Source organism: Denticeps clupeoides, chromosome 11 (assembly GCF_900700375.1).
Source record: "Denticeps clupeoides chromosome 11, fDenClu1.1, whole genome shotgun sequence".
In the NCBI taxonomy this organism is placed as follows: Eukaryota; Metazoa; Chordata; class Actinopteri; order Clupeiformes; family Denticipitidae; genus Denticeps; species Denticeps clupeoides.
The window spans coordinates 304261-317782 of NC_041717.1; the positions used below are offsets into that span (position 1 = coordinate 304261).

A 13522-nucleotide genomic window follows, 5' to 3' on the forward strand; every position below is an offset into this window, starting at 1 on the left:
ATCAAATTCCTTGTATCCTTGACCAATAAATGCAATTCTGCACATGGTTTTACATATATGAAGAAGTAAGTTGTAAGAGTTAAAAATAAAAAATATATAATTCATCAGACAAGTCAAGCCCTGCCTCATCAGAAAAAATCCTTACACTCAAGTCAGCATAAAACTTAGGTTTTGTAATAGTTAAAATGTATCATTTCATAAAATATGCCATTGTATAAGGGTGTTTGTGTCTGTTCTAGGTAAGCCCTATTTTGCGTGTGCCTGGATTCGTTGATAACATAGTGTGGAATGTTCTCCTATCACAGATTTCCTGTTTCCTGAAGAAATGCTCGAGAAAACGCAGAACAATGGGTAATCTTACGGTTAAAAAGAAAATTCATTATCTCAGCCACTTCCCGTCAACACCCACATTCAATGTTTAACTTCTGCTCGTATCTGAAATCCACAGTTAGTCCTGGGGTATAAATACCACACTCACCCTCAGTCTAAAAACGCCAGGTCACTGAGAAGATGGCACTGTGCGCCCTGACCTTAACATTTCTGGTGCTGCCATCCCTGATTGGTGCAGACACTCAGGCACCGCCTACCCACACCTGCCCAGCGCCTGCTGGTGTCCCTGGAAACAACGGCCTTCCTGGCAGAGATGGGAGGGATGGACAAGAGGGGAGAACTGGAGCACCTGGACCAAAGGGGGAGAAAGGAGATCCAGGTGTGTGTGTGTGTGTGTGTGTGTCTTTACAGTTTTTTGGTTTTTTTTTGCTGTAAAGGGTAAAGTTTAACACTCTTTATTTATTTACCTGTAGGACTGGAAGTCCAGGGTCCACCTGGTAAAATTGGCCCAGTTGGTCCTGTTGGTCCAGCTGGTGCTAAAGGACTGAAGGGAGATCCAGGACCTCCAGGTAACAAGACACATGATGAGAAAGCTGAACCCACATTCTCCAAATGCAGCAACTAAAAAAATTGCATTTAAATTAAAATGTTTTTGCATGTAGGGATGAAGGGACAGGGGTATCCTGGTCCAGTGGGTGCCACAGGTTCACCAGGTCAGCCTGGTCCCAGAGGGGAAAAGGGCAGCCCAGGAGATCAAAACAAGGTCAGGAATGTTACATACAGACCAATATGAATATTTGAATGATTCCTGATGGATCATGTATATGTTTTCCAGTCTGAGCTGCAGAGCCTGAGCTTGAGACTGACACAGTTAGAGCAAGGTGAGACTTCAGTTGTGGTTTTCAGGCCAGGAGACACCGAGATGATTTTATAAATTCACATCTGCTCTGTGTTTAAACTGGGCAGTGTTGGCCTAGCGGGTAAGGAAGCGGACCCATAATTAGAAGGTTGCCGTTTGAATCCCGATCCACCAAGGTTCAACTGAGGTTCCCACACACCAGTGGCCTTTCATGGCTGCCTGCTGCTCACCAGGGTTTTGTCATTGTGATCCACAGCAAGGACAGCACATGGTGGCACACAATGACAAAACGCATCACTTTCAAATGCACAGTGGATGACAGTCAATAATCAAAAATAGCTTCCTGTATAAACTAGTTAAAAGAAGCATATTTTTAAAATATTGATTATGATGATAATGAATGATGTATTATTTTAGCTGTATGATTTAGTCTGCTTAAATTAGATGGGCATAGGATATCAATGTTTTTTTTCTATTTAATAACCGTTATATATGCATTTCTTTTTCTTCAGCTGCTGCATTTAGAACATTCATTAAAGTTGGAAAGAAATATTATGCCTCCAATAACCAAGTGAAGACATTTGATCTTGGGCTGAAGCTCTGCAGAGATTCTGGGGTTAAGCTTGTTTTACCAAAGAACCCAGAGGAAAACCAGGCTCTGGCGAACATGGTTGAATCTATGGCTCACCCAGCTGCATTAATTTCAGCTACAGACAAATCCACTGAAGGGACTTTTGTTGACAGTGACAGGAAACCTTTGACCTTCACAAACTGGAAAAGTGGTGAACCTAACAACTATAAGGGGACAGAAGACTGCACAGTCATGGATCCAACAGGCCTTTGGAATGACATCCCATGTGAATCAGAATTTCTTGTTATTTGTGAGATAAACTAGTGATTAATTGTATCATGCTCATAGAACAGCTTTTGTTCATGGCCTTCTCTGGTTATGTTGTACATAGAGTTGGGCATCAGTGTCATTATTATTATATATATTGCATTATTATTATGACTCCTCAACCACTGGGTGAGTATGAAGCAGTCCTACAGACCTCCGTTCAAAAGATACAACCTAGAAGAAAGACCACAGTACCAGACAGGACAGCTGGACATTCAAATGGACTCTGACAACATTTATTATCATTGCATTTAAGAAAATATATTCACATTAGTCTTTTGTAAGTATGTGTAGATGTCTGATGTCATAAAGGCAATAAAATACAAAATGAAACTGCTTAATTGGAACAGGATTGAAAGCCGCGCACACATAACACATAAGGTGCTTGATTTAAACAAGGTTTTTCATGTGCACACAAGCTTGAGATCTGCAGCACAAAATGAAATTAACTAGATCATATGACAGAGGGGAAAGAATAAAAAGAATCAGGCAGAATATTTCAATATTTCATTACAAATGAGCACCAAATGTAGGATAATCAGTGGAAACATGCATCAATCATTCTGCCAGTCCATAACTCCATAAAGTCAGTGAAACTGTGCGTTGTTTTGGGGGTTTACTGGGCTGCTGATCTGCGTAGCTGAGACTCCAGCTGCGCTACCCGGATCCCGATCCTTGACCCGTTTCTCATGAGCCCTGTGGCTCCACAGTGTTGTTCGAACCTTACGGCCATTCACCAACACACACTTCCTCTGAAATCCCTTCTTCACCACACTTAGTGTCAGAAACACACATCAAAGTAGTCTTTGGAGGAAGTTCCATCAGGAAGTGCATCAGTTTTAATATCAAACTTCTAATCTTCCTCACAGATTCTCTTACTGAGCTGATTTTTGGCCATCATCACATGTCACATGTGGATGAAGTGAAGGAGTGAGTGAAGGCAGCTGGGCCGTGGCAAGCAGGACCTGAGCACCACTCATTCTCACTTGTCCCGTTTTTTTTGTGCTTTTTATTCTGGTTAGACAAGCTCTCTCATTTGCAACATAATTAATCTCTCATTTGCAACAAAAGTAACTACAATAACATAATAATTTTAAAGTGGTAGGGCTTTTAACTGACATAAGTGCTAATAGTGGTCTGGTTAAACCATGACCAGGCAGAACCCTACAGGGTGCTATATCGCACAAGGCTTAGCAACTAAGCAAACAAAGCACATGATCCCCCTTTATCAGCCACAACTGCTTCAAATAGACACACACACCCACACTCACACACACAGACCAGAAGATGGAGAAAGAGGACAAAAGACAGGAGCCACAGGGACAGAGGAAGAACCCTGAGGTGTCCAGACCCGTACACCGAATCCAGCCGCAGCCCACAGAAACACACTCACAACACACATTGGGTGGGTGCTAGAACCTGTGCTGAGACTTTTTCAAAACTTTCTCATGTTTGGCAGGGTCTTTTGTGCTCACTGTCTTATTACTCTACCAAAAAAACACATAAAATCATATTAACATGTAGATTCTGCTTTAGTGCAATATGAATATTGAATATGATTCATGATTAAAGAGCTGGATCAATCACCTGCCAGCATCTCTCATGCTGTACACAGTATGAAGTTGAAGTCAATCTACAAACACAACTGCTGACTAACACCACAGTGCTGACATGATTGTGTAAAATTCTAAAAACATTCAAAATTGTAATTATAAAAATGAAAATTTTTACAAGCCTCATGTCTATCTTCTGTGCTGATCAATAGTTTGTTTTCTGGTATCAATTTGAGGTCAAAGCATTTAATTTCCATTATCAGTCATGTGACTTCCCTAAAGCACTACCTGCAGAGTAGCATGTAATTACTGATGATCATGTGACCTTTTCCCTGTAGCCCATGGAACATCAGGAGATCCTGGTGAATGAGCCTTCAGTTATAATGAATTAATATCTAACAATTAAAAACAGAGGCCATATCACCCACCCGAAAAACACACACACACACACACACACACACACACACTGAATGGGTGTTGGTTTTGGCTTCACTGGTCCCGCTGGCTGCCACATCAGGTGCCAGAGGACCATCCACCATGGACGGGAGTGTGGGGTCATGTTTGTGCTACGGCTCTGTCCTCCACTGTCTCTCTTCCTCTCTTCTACTGGGCATCGGCTTGGGCACCACTGGGATTGTGTGGCAGGGACTCCACGGGGCTGAGCGTGATCTCCACGTGTCCCTGGTCTTCATGAAGCATGGCTGGGGGTAGAGGCGGACCCCCAGGTGCCCTCTGAATCACCATGGTGCGGCTCACCTCCCACGGCTGCTGCCCTGCACTCTGCAGGATCAGCACTGGCCGCACGTCAGCGGCGGTGGCTTTGGACTGCATGACCACGCCCCCATCACAGTGCTCCACCTCCAGTCCTGCAGCATCCTGAAGGCCGGATGGGAGCGGGTCCTGGATGACCAGCTCAACAATCTGGGAAGATGAGGGCATGGCCTTCTGGATCACGCCTCCTGTAGCTTGATGGATGGGGGCAGCAGGTGGCAACGCCTGGGGAAGCGTCTCTTCTGCCCGGGGCTTCCGAGGCCTGCCTCGCTTGCGTTTTGGGGGTGTGCCTGGCACAGAAGGTGCAGTGGGGGGGTCTGGTGTGGCTCGTTTTGAGATCGGTGGCCGGGTTCGCTGCACCACCGATGTCGAAGCTGCAGACTTCACCACAGTGACTGATGGGGGTTTGTCATGTTCGGGATAGGACAGGTTCACTGTGGATGGAATCAGCATGAGCGGCACGCCACTGCCTTGTTGCTGAGTGAGAGTTGTCACGGTGACGGGTAAAACCAGCTGCTTGTCCAGGACAGAACCGCGGGGCAGTAGCTTCCGCATTGGCTTCATGGATGCCTCCACCTGAAGGTCGCGACCTGTTGGCCGACCCCCAGACTCCACACCTCTCTCTGTTTTTTCACTAGGCTGCTGTTTTCCTGACAATGCCTGGTCTTCACCATCTTTGTCTTTCTGTGGACAGTGGTGGACACACATTATTTATGTGTTTATTAAAGTCGGAAGAAGTTCCCTGCGCTCTACCCCTCTGTACAGGAATGAATATATCTTATATTAGGGATTATAATTAACATTTTACCTGTAATCATTAGGAGCATCTGAACAGTTGACATATTACATATGTACATATTTACTGTTTCTACAGACTAATCAACAGCTTTCAGGAAGTAGACCAACAATGTCAGAAGCACTTGAGCACCTCCTGGTGTCTACCTATGAAAGTGATTGCCTGATTATTGGTGTGCGTGTTTACACTATAAATGTGGCACCACACATTTGAAATCTCCTGCAACTCTCAGGAGTTTATTTTACGACTGCACACGATTCAGTGTTTGTTAACTAGATATCATTTGTAGACACAACTCTTGTGCAAGCAGAAGGCATTAAATAAACAAACATATGAGTGTATTGCACATTGTAGAACTTGTTGTCATGCTGATTGGATGCATGCATTAAAAATTCAATATCTTTGATGTCACAGGCCCTTATTCATTTTCAGAAGTAGTATCAGAGGTGCTGGTTCTATACCTTGCTTTCTATTCGGCTGCTCTCGGCCTCAGTCCCTTTGGATGGAGCCACATTCTTCTTATTCAACTTGTGGGGTTTTGCTGGGCCCCCTGTGAGAGGCCAGAAAGAGATGTGAATGTCACATCATATTTCACATTAATTAAAATAAAAGATGCAAGTTTCAAAAAAGTGTTTAAATGTAAAGATTGTATGAACACAATTAGCTCATTACAAATTTGATGCTTTTACACAGAGCCTCATCTATACAAGCCCTACTTTATTCATCATTACCCATCAGACCTGCCCATCACATGGATAACCAGGTGGTGCTGAATTCATTCAAGATTTCTTGACTATTCTGGCCTCCTCCACTGCCACAATAATTGATAATCACATTTTTGCTCAATCACTTCAGAATTTGACTTTTGGCATGTGGTACAATAAAGAAATTAACACTATTAAAAATCTATTTGTGCATGTTGTTTTTCATTCCTTTTCAAATTTGTCCTTTTCTCAGGATTTGCCTCAGTGCCTTTAAGGTACTTCCAAATCTGTTGTTTTGTTTCCAAAACATTCCAGGGTTTTCCTCTCCTTCCACCAATACTTGTTCTCCCTTAATCCTAAGGTCTAATCTCCAAACTTTTACAACTTTATTTTATCCTTGAACACCTTCCCACTCACTAAAGTTAAATTACAAGTGGAACGTGAATTAGGTCTGCAATTTACTGAGGAAATATGGGATGCAGCTGCTGATTACATTAGATAATGTGCGCATCTTGTACATAGGACTCACCTATCAAAAACACAAATCTCCACGCATGTTTTTCGATATCATGTCCAAGATTTATGGGTTGACTATACATCCCTCTCCACTGACCGTCATTTTTGATGTCACCAATATTTCTCTTCCAGTCACCTCTGTGCATAGCCAGACATACTATATCACATCACTGGAAGTCTACTAAGTCTACTTCACAGAGACTAAAAGAAACAATGTTTTTTATAAAGCTGGAAAAACTTCATAAATGGCAGCCTTTCATTTCCTATGTTACTGATTTACAGGACCCATAATCAGAAAAGTGAAGTGAAGTAAGGTTGTGCAGCTGCGCTCCACCTACCGGCCAGCGCTGCAGAGGTGACAAGCTCCGCCTGGCTACAGCGAGGGTCCATGATGTGTTCCTGCACCAAGAAACGGGCGATGTCCACCACTGTATCAAATGAGCGCTTCAGGATCTTCTGAGCCCAGTTACATATCAGCTCACAGGCAGCCTCAGTCACTTCCTGCTTGTAGGTCTGGACCAACTCAGTCAGCTCAGACTGCACGAGTGAAGACAAAAAATCTGTCAAATTCAAGTCGTAGCACTTATGAATAGTGTATTATGCACATTTTTACAGTTTGGAGTGAGATTACATTTATTAGGAGCAGAAATATTATGCACTGTATAGCATCTATTAATTCTGCACAAAATTGTTATTCTATATAGAACTGCAATTTGGTACAAAATCTATTGGTCAATGGCTCTCTATTTTGTTCCCTTATGACCTGGAAATTTAAAAGATAATTGTATAATTTATACAACATACTTTGCCGATGCAAATCATTAATTTTTTTATTATTGTGAAAATCTCAGCATGTATAATTATTCACTCTCTCCACAAGTTTGGCACATCTACACTCTGCTATTTAGCCCATTCGCTGGATGGGCGTCAATCTTTAAGTCATACCAGCGATAAGGCAAAAACAACTATTAGAAACAACGAAATCACTAATTATGCAAACAAGTTTGCGTAAAGCCAAAAGACGTTCTTTCAGCCTAGCATCTCTATCTTGTGAAGTTGGGTTTGTTTTATAAATTAGAGCAGAATAAGGGTGGGTGTTTTTGTTCGTTCTGCATATTTCAGCAAACCCTGGTAACTAAACTCAAATAAATTTACTCCAGAACAGAACACAACACCCTCCAGTGAATCTCGGTTGAATTCAAAGTGTGATGTACGTGCTGAACTCTTACGGGATCGTTCTTCAGATCCAAGTTGGGCAGCAGCGGCATGTTCATCACAGTCTTCCTCCGAATCCCACTGTAGCAGTATGTGAGACTGTCAAAGTCAATGCTATCATAACTTCATATTTATCTCCCCTCACCTGTAAATGAGTTTAATGGTGTGGAGGATTCGTGTAACTAATATCTACACAGTAGAATATAAGATGTAATATAGCCACTGTGTTTAAATTTCTCGTGTGTGTTAAGCATTATTTTCTACCATTTACCTGAATTATTGGACGTTTCTGAATTTTTGTCATTATATGGAACATGTTAGTGTCTCAACTCAAAAATATGGCCTTCATTTAGATGTTGCCATGTCTAGCCATGGTAGTAGCCTAGTGGGTAACACACTCGCCTATGAACCAGAAGACCCAGGTTGTGTCCCTGAGCAAGACACTTAACCCTAAGTTGCTCCAGGGAGACTGTCCCTGTAACTACGTAAGTAAGTCGCTCTGGAAAGGGCATCTGGTAAATGCTGTAAATGTAAATGTACTTGTTCATTTGGTATATTCTGTGCTGGAAATTCTTTCATCATGGGGGCAGTGGTGGCCTAGAGGGTAAGGAAACAGACCCGTAATAGGAAGGTTGCTGGTTCAAATCACTTGGTGTGCAGGAAAGAGCAGCACATATTTATGCCGAATAAACAGGTGGATATTTAGAAACATGAAGGATATTTAGACTGTCCTCGGCCACCAAGCCTGCGGGCCTTGATGTTGGGGAAGATGTCTCGAATTATCTTCCCGAAGTTCGCAGCACTCAGAGGTCGATGTTGCAGCTTGTCACAGTGCGTCCTGGAAGAGAAAAGCACAGAAAAAGATTGTTTTTTTTTTACTGGGGATAAACAGCTAATTGAAAAGCAAATTTCAAAACTTCACATCTGACACCATATGAGAGTGTGCATTTTTCCTGATGCAGAATATGAGAAATTTTGAGGGAAAAAAAATATTTCAAAAATCGCTATCAAAGTGCAGAGCGACCCCTCCATTTTAAACAGTCTGGTCGTCGTTTGTTGCGTTTCTAGAAGAAGTTGGATTTTCACCTGTAGGTCTCATAAACGTCCTGCTTGGGCAGGCAGGTGTCTGCATGCTCCTCCAGGTGGCTACGGATCCAGTTGCAGGTGTGCAGCTGGTCAGCTGTGTTCATAGAGCTGGTGTCACTGCTGTGGATCACATATTACATCAGACTGCATCTTCAGTGTCATGCAAACATTTCACAGTTCACTCTTTGTGTTTCTACCTCTTCTCCCCAGCACTTGGACCAGAGGGCAGCTGCAGGTACAGGTAGAGCTTGTCATTGTCTGAGAATCGCTGCACTTCTTGCTGTGGGCATCAGAACAATTTCAGACCTCATTTTAAAAAAATCTAAATTTAGGGAATAATTAGTTTTTTTAAATGTTAAGACTTACCAAAATAGTGTCAACTTTCCCCTGAACAGACTTACTGAAAATGTTAAACAAGAAATAAATCAGTACAATGATCTTACACTGTGACGTGCAATAGTGCTTCAGTTGTCCTTGCTGCTGTTATTATAGAATCCACCACACCTGGTCAGCAGCAGTGGCCACTTTATGGGGTTTGACAATTCTAGACAGGCATATATGAAGGGGCAGGCAGAAATGTGAAGGGGGCACATAGTGAAGACAGAGCCAAGAAATGGGTGGGGTGCTCTTGATAACTGTTTTTGTTGTGTAACTGCATTGCACTTTATCACGCCTCTACCCTAAGACCTGTCCCAACCTGTGTTTTACTAAAATGAAAGGAGAAACCTGTTGAGTGCAGAGATGAAAGCTGGGGGGTGCTTGTGGGATCAAGAAAGAAACTCTTGCCTCCCAGACTAAAACTGGGAGAAAAACAATGGTGTAGTCCCCCGACTGACTGTACAAATACAGATAAATATTTGTTGTTGTAAACAGTTGTTGTTAATTGTCACGAGTAGTTATGAGTTTGACTAGAAATTTGCAGACAAGGACACTGGCTCATTTGCATATGAGCAGTGATTCGCTGTTTAGCATTCAGGAGAAGTGAAGTGTCACATGTGATACACAGCAGCACAGCACACAGTGCACACAGTGAAATTTGTCCTCTGCATTTAACCCATCACCCTGAGTGAGCAGTGGGCAGCCATGACAGGCGCCCAGGGAGCCGTGTGTGGAGACGGTGCTTTGCTCGGTGGCACCTCAGTGGCACCTTGGCAGATCGGGATTCGAACCGGCAACCATCTGATTACGGGGCCGCTTCCTTAACCGCTAGGCCACCACTGCCCCAGAGGAGGGCAAGAGGTTGGACTAATCATCTCATTTGTGATTTTTCAAATACCTTTAACAAACTGTGCTCATATTCACCCATATTTGTGGGTAATTCATTATTTTCTTTCTCAACTTCTTAAAAGTTTGATTTAAGGGGCAGTGCCCCCTCTTGCTCCATCGTAGAGCCGTCCCAGTTGACAGTGAAAGGCACTTGTAAGCATGTGAATAGGAACTTTAGTTTGTTCTTACGAAATGTTGCTCTTGAGTTTCTGCAGGAGCATGCTTGGTTCCGTTTCCACCTCGGACGAGTCCAGACCCCCCACTCTGGGGCTCTCTCGTTTTGCTTGGTCGTCTGCCATGGGCTGCACTCCCTTCACTGTCCAGCCGCATCCACAAGCCTCTGAGAGAACAGAAAGAAGCGGGGTCAGCAGAGGTCCTGAGCCAGTGACCCCAGTGTGTAGAAAGTCAGCTGCTTTACCGTGCACATTTCTGAAACCACCAATATGTCGATGTACTGCTTCTGGTGTTACTTTATTCTGATTCACCGGGTCATGAATCTTCTACTCCTGCGCAGAAACTTTTCAACGTGTGTGTGAATGTTCGTGCTAACACAGCCAGACGGAGCACCAAGGTCAAACCAACCATCAATGAAGTGTGACACTCCCCCCACACCACCACCACCACGCCCGCCCGCCTGCCTGCCTGCACCGACGCGAACCCGGAGTTTCCGCGACACGTAGCCGCTGGCTGCTGCCTGCCTGGCGGACGCGGACCGGGCCGTTCACTTCGACGCTGCGACTCAGGGGTGGCTGGTCGCCGCTGACTGAACGGAACCCGACGCGTGTAGCTCGGCGCCCGCTTTCATTTCGCCGGCGAGCTCGGTCGCGCCATTACGCCAACGCGCCACACACAGCTGCAGCGGGGCCACGAACAGGCCGCTGCGCGCCACTAAACACCTCTGGCGACAAAACACGGACCACACCTCATCTACGCGCATAGCAAAAACACAATTATTCATTTTATCAAAGAAAAGGAAAGTACCTGAGTCAAAGATACAGCAAAAATCTCCCTTCAGATGATTTTATGATTGGACCAGTACGTCATGTCTGCCTGACTACAAAGAAAAGCTCGATTGTCATTGGCGTGCGCGGCTTTTCCTGCTCGGATACGCATCGCAGCTTTAATGTGATTGGAGTAGCAGCTTGATTTTCTCCTCGGAGATTATTCTGATTGGTCGGCGCAGTGCAGTTCTGATATTCCGCCTGACAACACAAACGTGACCTGTACAAGCCGCGGCATGTTTTTTTTTTAAATTATTATTTATTTTTACCTGAGAATAGGGAGGACAGACGAAACAGGCGGGCTCACAAACGTTGATGCTAAACTGTCACTTCTGAAAATATGTGCCAAATACTGTTCTACGATAAGAATAATATGTACACTGCATTTAAAGACAGTGCAGCTGCTAATGTTAACAGTAACAGACATTCTGTCTGCACCCCCCTTCCCATGATTAAAACACCTAAGTTTGAGAACCTACTTTAATTAATTCGTCATAATTATCTTTCTTGCTGGTGACATCCAGTATGTATTGATAAAGGATATTCTGTAGACTATACTTGCACATGACATGGTGTCAGAAATGGTTGATGAACTGACTCTGAAACAGCTTATGACAAAGTTGGGATCACCTGTACTGTTTGACTTCACTCACCCACCAGCGCATTGATCACTTCTGAATGACAACAATGCCTTTATACCCTGCTGTGCGTCACTCACTCAGTTAATAAGAATGGCCAGATAAGAACAAACTAACGCAGTTTAATGGGAGAGGACTGTGGGGAATTTTAAATGATTTCATAGTGCTGGGGAAGGGTCACAGCTAAGGGTTTACCATTGTGGGGTTTTATTGGTAACTGTTAAATGATTTATAAATCAATGTGAGACAATATAATTGAAATGCTTTAAAATGCATAATAGTTTATTATTTGGATGAATGTGTTTGTTAGAAAAGTTTGCGTTAATGTTATTGATTATTGTCTGTTGGATAAATGGTTTGGTGTAGGCTATAAAGACTGACCCAAGTGGTCAGAGAGGGTGACTTGATGTTTATTATTTTTTTTTTTTTTTTAATGTTTTACAACCACAAACCTCATAAAAACACCTGAGTGTAAATCAAACTGCATCCATTCACTGACCAACTCAAGAGGGAGGCTGATTGGGTGTGGAGAGAGGTCAAAGCCTTCCTTTCATCAGGAGCAGATTTACTAAAACAACATAGAGTCCAAAAGCCAATTAGCATTTGGTTCTCAAAATCTGTTGTATTCAGAGAAAGGGTCATTTGAAAGGGAGTGCCTGACATGTGGGCATGCAAGAGATGTGCAGACTATGTGGTCTCGTAATTGTTTGCCTTCACTTCCTTAAAAGCTTCCACTTCCTCTGTCCAAGTCAATTTGTCATGTGCTGCCAAAGGCTGATACACATGGTGCACACAATGAAATGTGTGCTCTGCTTTTAACCCATCACCCTTGGTGAGCAGTGGACAGCTATGACAGGTGCCCGGGGAGCAGTGGGTGGGGACGGTGCTTTGCTCAGTGGCACCTCAGTGGCACCTTGGCAGATCGGGATTCAAACCGGCAACCTTCTAATTAAAGGGCCGCTTCCTTAACCTCGAGGCCGCCACTGCCCCAATTCTTTAACGTATGTCTTTCAGTCAGTTGTGGTTCAATTGTCAATTTTTTTTTTCAAAAGCACAATATACACAATGATTCACTAATTTACTAATAAAAGCAAAGCAATAACTTTTACCCAACACATCTCTATCCAGTTGCAAACAGACCACAAGCCATTGGTGCCCCATATAAACATGAACAACCTTTTGTGATTCTATGTAGCAAAGCATGTCCCTGTGAAACAGTTAATAGTTACTGAAGTGTGTAATAGGGAAAGTGACCAAGAGATACAAGTACATGTGGATCCGTGTGACACCACAAAAAAACTTGGTGAGATGGAATGATAGAACTGCAAAAGATCTTAGGCTAAATCTTAGGCAGAAAACGGTGGCCATCAAAGATAAAGGTGCTACCATCTCTGTCTACACATTACTCCTCAAGAGCACACTTTTCTGAAAATGATCTCTGCTGCACTGAAACCCAGCATACAGCTGTACAAGAGACACCAAGAACTGAGAAGGTGCCAAGCATGAGCCAGGATGGAGGTGGGTTGTCACGCTACAGTACTGTGATAACTCAACCAGTGTCACCATGCCAGCTCTACATTGAAAATCAGTCTACTCACAGACTTGAACACTTATTACTTATGTGGCAGTGGTGGCCTAACAGGTAAGGAAGTGGACCTGTAAGACTTCCAGGACATCCCAATGATGCTTGATTGAAGTGAGATCCGGAGAATCTGGACAGGACAACATCTCAAACCATTCTTGAAACATTTTTTCAGTGTAGCAGGGCTCATTATACTCCTAAAAGAGAGCACTGCCATCAGGGAATACTGGGCTGAACTTGGTCAGCAGCAATCTTTAGGTAGACTGTTTGTGTGACAGCAACATTTGCATGAAGGTGTGTGCCAACG

The 13522-nt window shown here is 43.5% G+C and overlaps 2 protein-coding genes across 3 annotated transcripts; one reads left to right on the plus strand and one right to left on the minus strand.

Annotated features, from left to right (window-relative positions):
* Positions 1 to 445: 445 nt before the first annotated feature.
* LOC114800008 (mannose-binding protein C-like) lies at positions 446 to 2405 on the plus strand. The gene is made up of 5 exons (XM_028997055.1): positions 446 to 709; positions 804 to 899; positions 993 to 1093; positions 1166 to 1211; positions 1702 to 2405. The coding sequence occupies exons 1-5, from the start codon at positions 511 to 513 to the stop codon at positions 2082 to 2084; spliced, it is 825 nt and encodes a 274-aa protein (XP_028852888.1). The 5' UTR covers positions 446 to 510; the 3' UTR covers positions 2085 to 2405.
* rfx5 (regulatory factor X, 5) lies at positions 2302 to 11106 on the minus strand. Of its 2 annotated transcripts, none has more exons than XM_028997053.1 (10): positions 10976 to 11106; positions 10184 to 10334; positions 9095 to 9128; positions 8926 to 9008; positions 8729 to 8848; positions 8364 to 8480; positions 7657 to 7735; positions 6766 to 6964; positions 5669 to 5757; positions 2302 to 5095 (listed from the first exon to the last, which is right to left on the minus strand). In XM_028997053.1, exons 2-10 carry the CDS (start codon positions 10291 to 10293, stop codon positions 4244 to 4246), a joined length of 1683 nt encoding a protein of 560 aa, XP_028852886.1. In that variant the 5' UTR covers positions 10294 to 10334; positions 10976 to 11106; the 3' UTR covers positions 2302 to 4243. The 2 variants fall into 2 exon arrangements, with proteins under 2 accessions (XP_028852886.1, XP_028852887.1); XM_028997054.1 differs by lacking the exon at positions 10976 to 11106 and adding an exon at positions 10413 to 10587.
* Between the last annotated feature and the right edge of the window lie 2416 nt (positions 11107 to 13522).

Excerpts from the sequence above, each read along its gene's own strand:
- LOC114800008 (XM_028997055.1), top strand. The coding sequence starts at position 511 with ATGGCACTGTGCGCCCTGACCTTAACATTTCTGGTGCTGCCATCCCTG. Across the intron at positions 710-803 it reads GGGGGAGAAAGGAGATCCAG|GACTGGAAGTCCAGGGTCCA; the intron begins GTGTGTGTGTGT and ends ATTTACCTGTAG. Across the intron at positions 900-992 it reads GGGAGATCCAGGACCTCCAG|GGATGAAGGGACAGGGGTAT; the intron begins GTAACAAGACAC and ends TTTTGCATGTAG.
- rfx5 (XM_028997053.1), bottom strand. The coding sequence starts at position 10,293 with ATGGCAGACGACCAAGCAAAACGAGAGAGCCCCAGAGTGGGGGGTCTG. Across the intron at positions 9,009-9,094 it reads GGAAAGTTGACACTATTTTG|CAAGAAGTGCAGCGATTCTC; the intron begins GTAAGTCTTAAC and ends TGATGCCCACAG. Across the intron at positions 8,849-8,925 it reads CCAAGTGCTGGGGAGAAGAG|CAGTGACACCAGCTCTATGA; the intron begins GTAGAAACACAA and ends TGTGATCCACAG.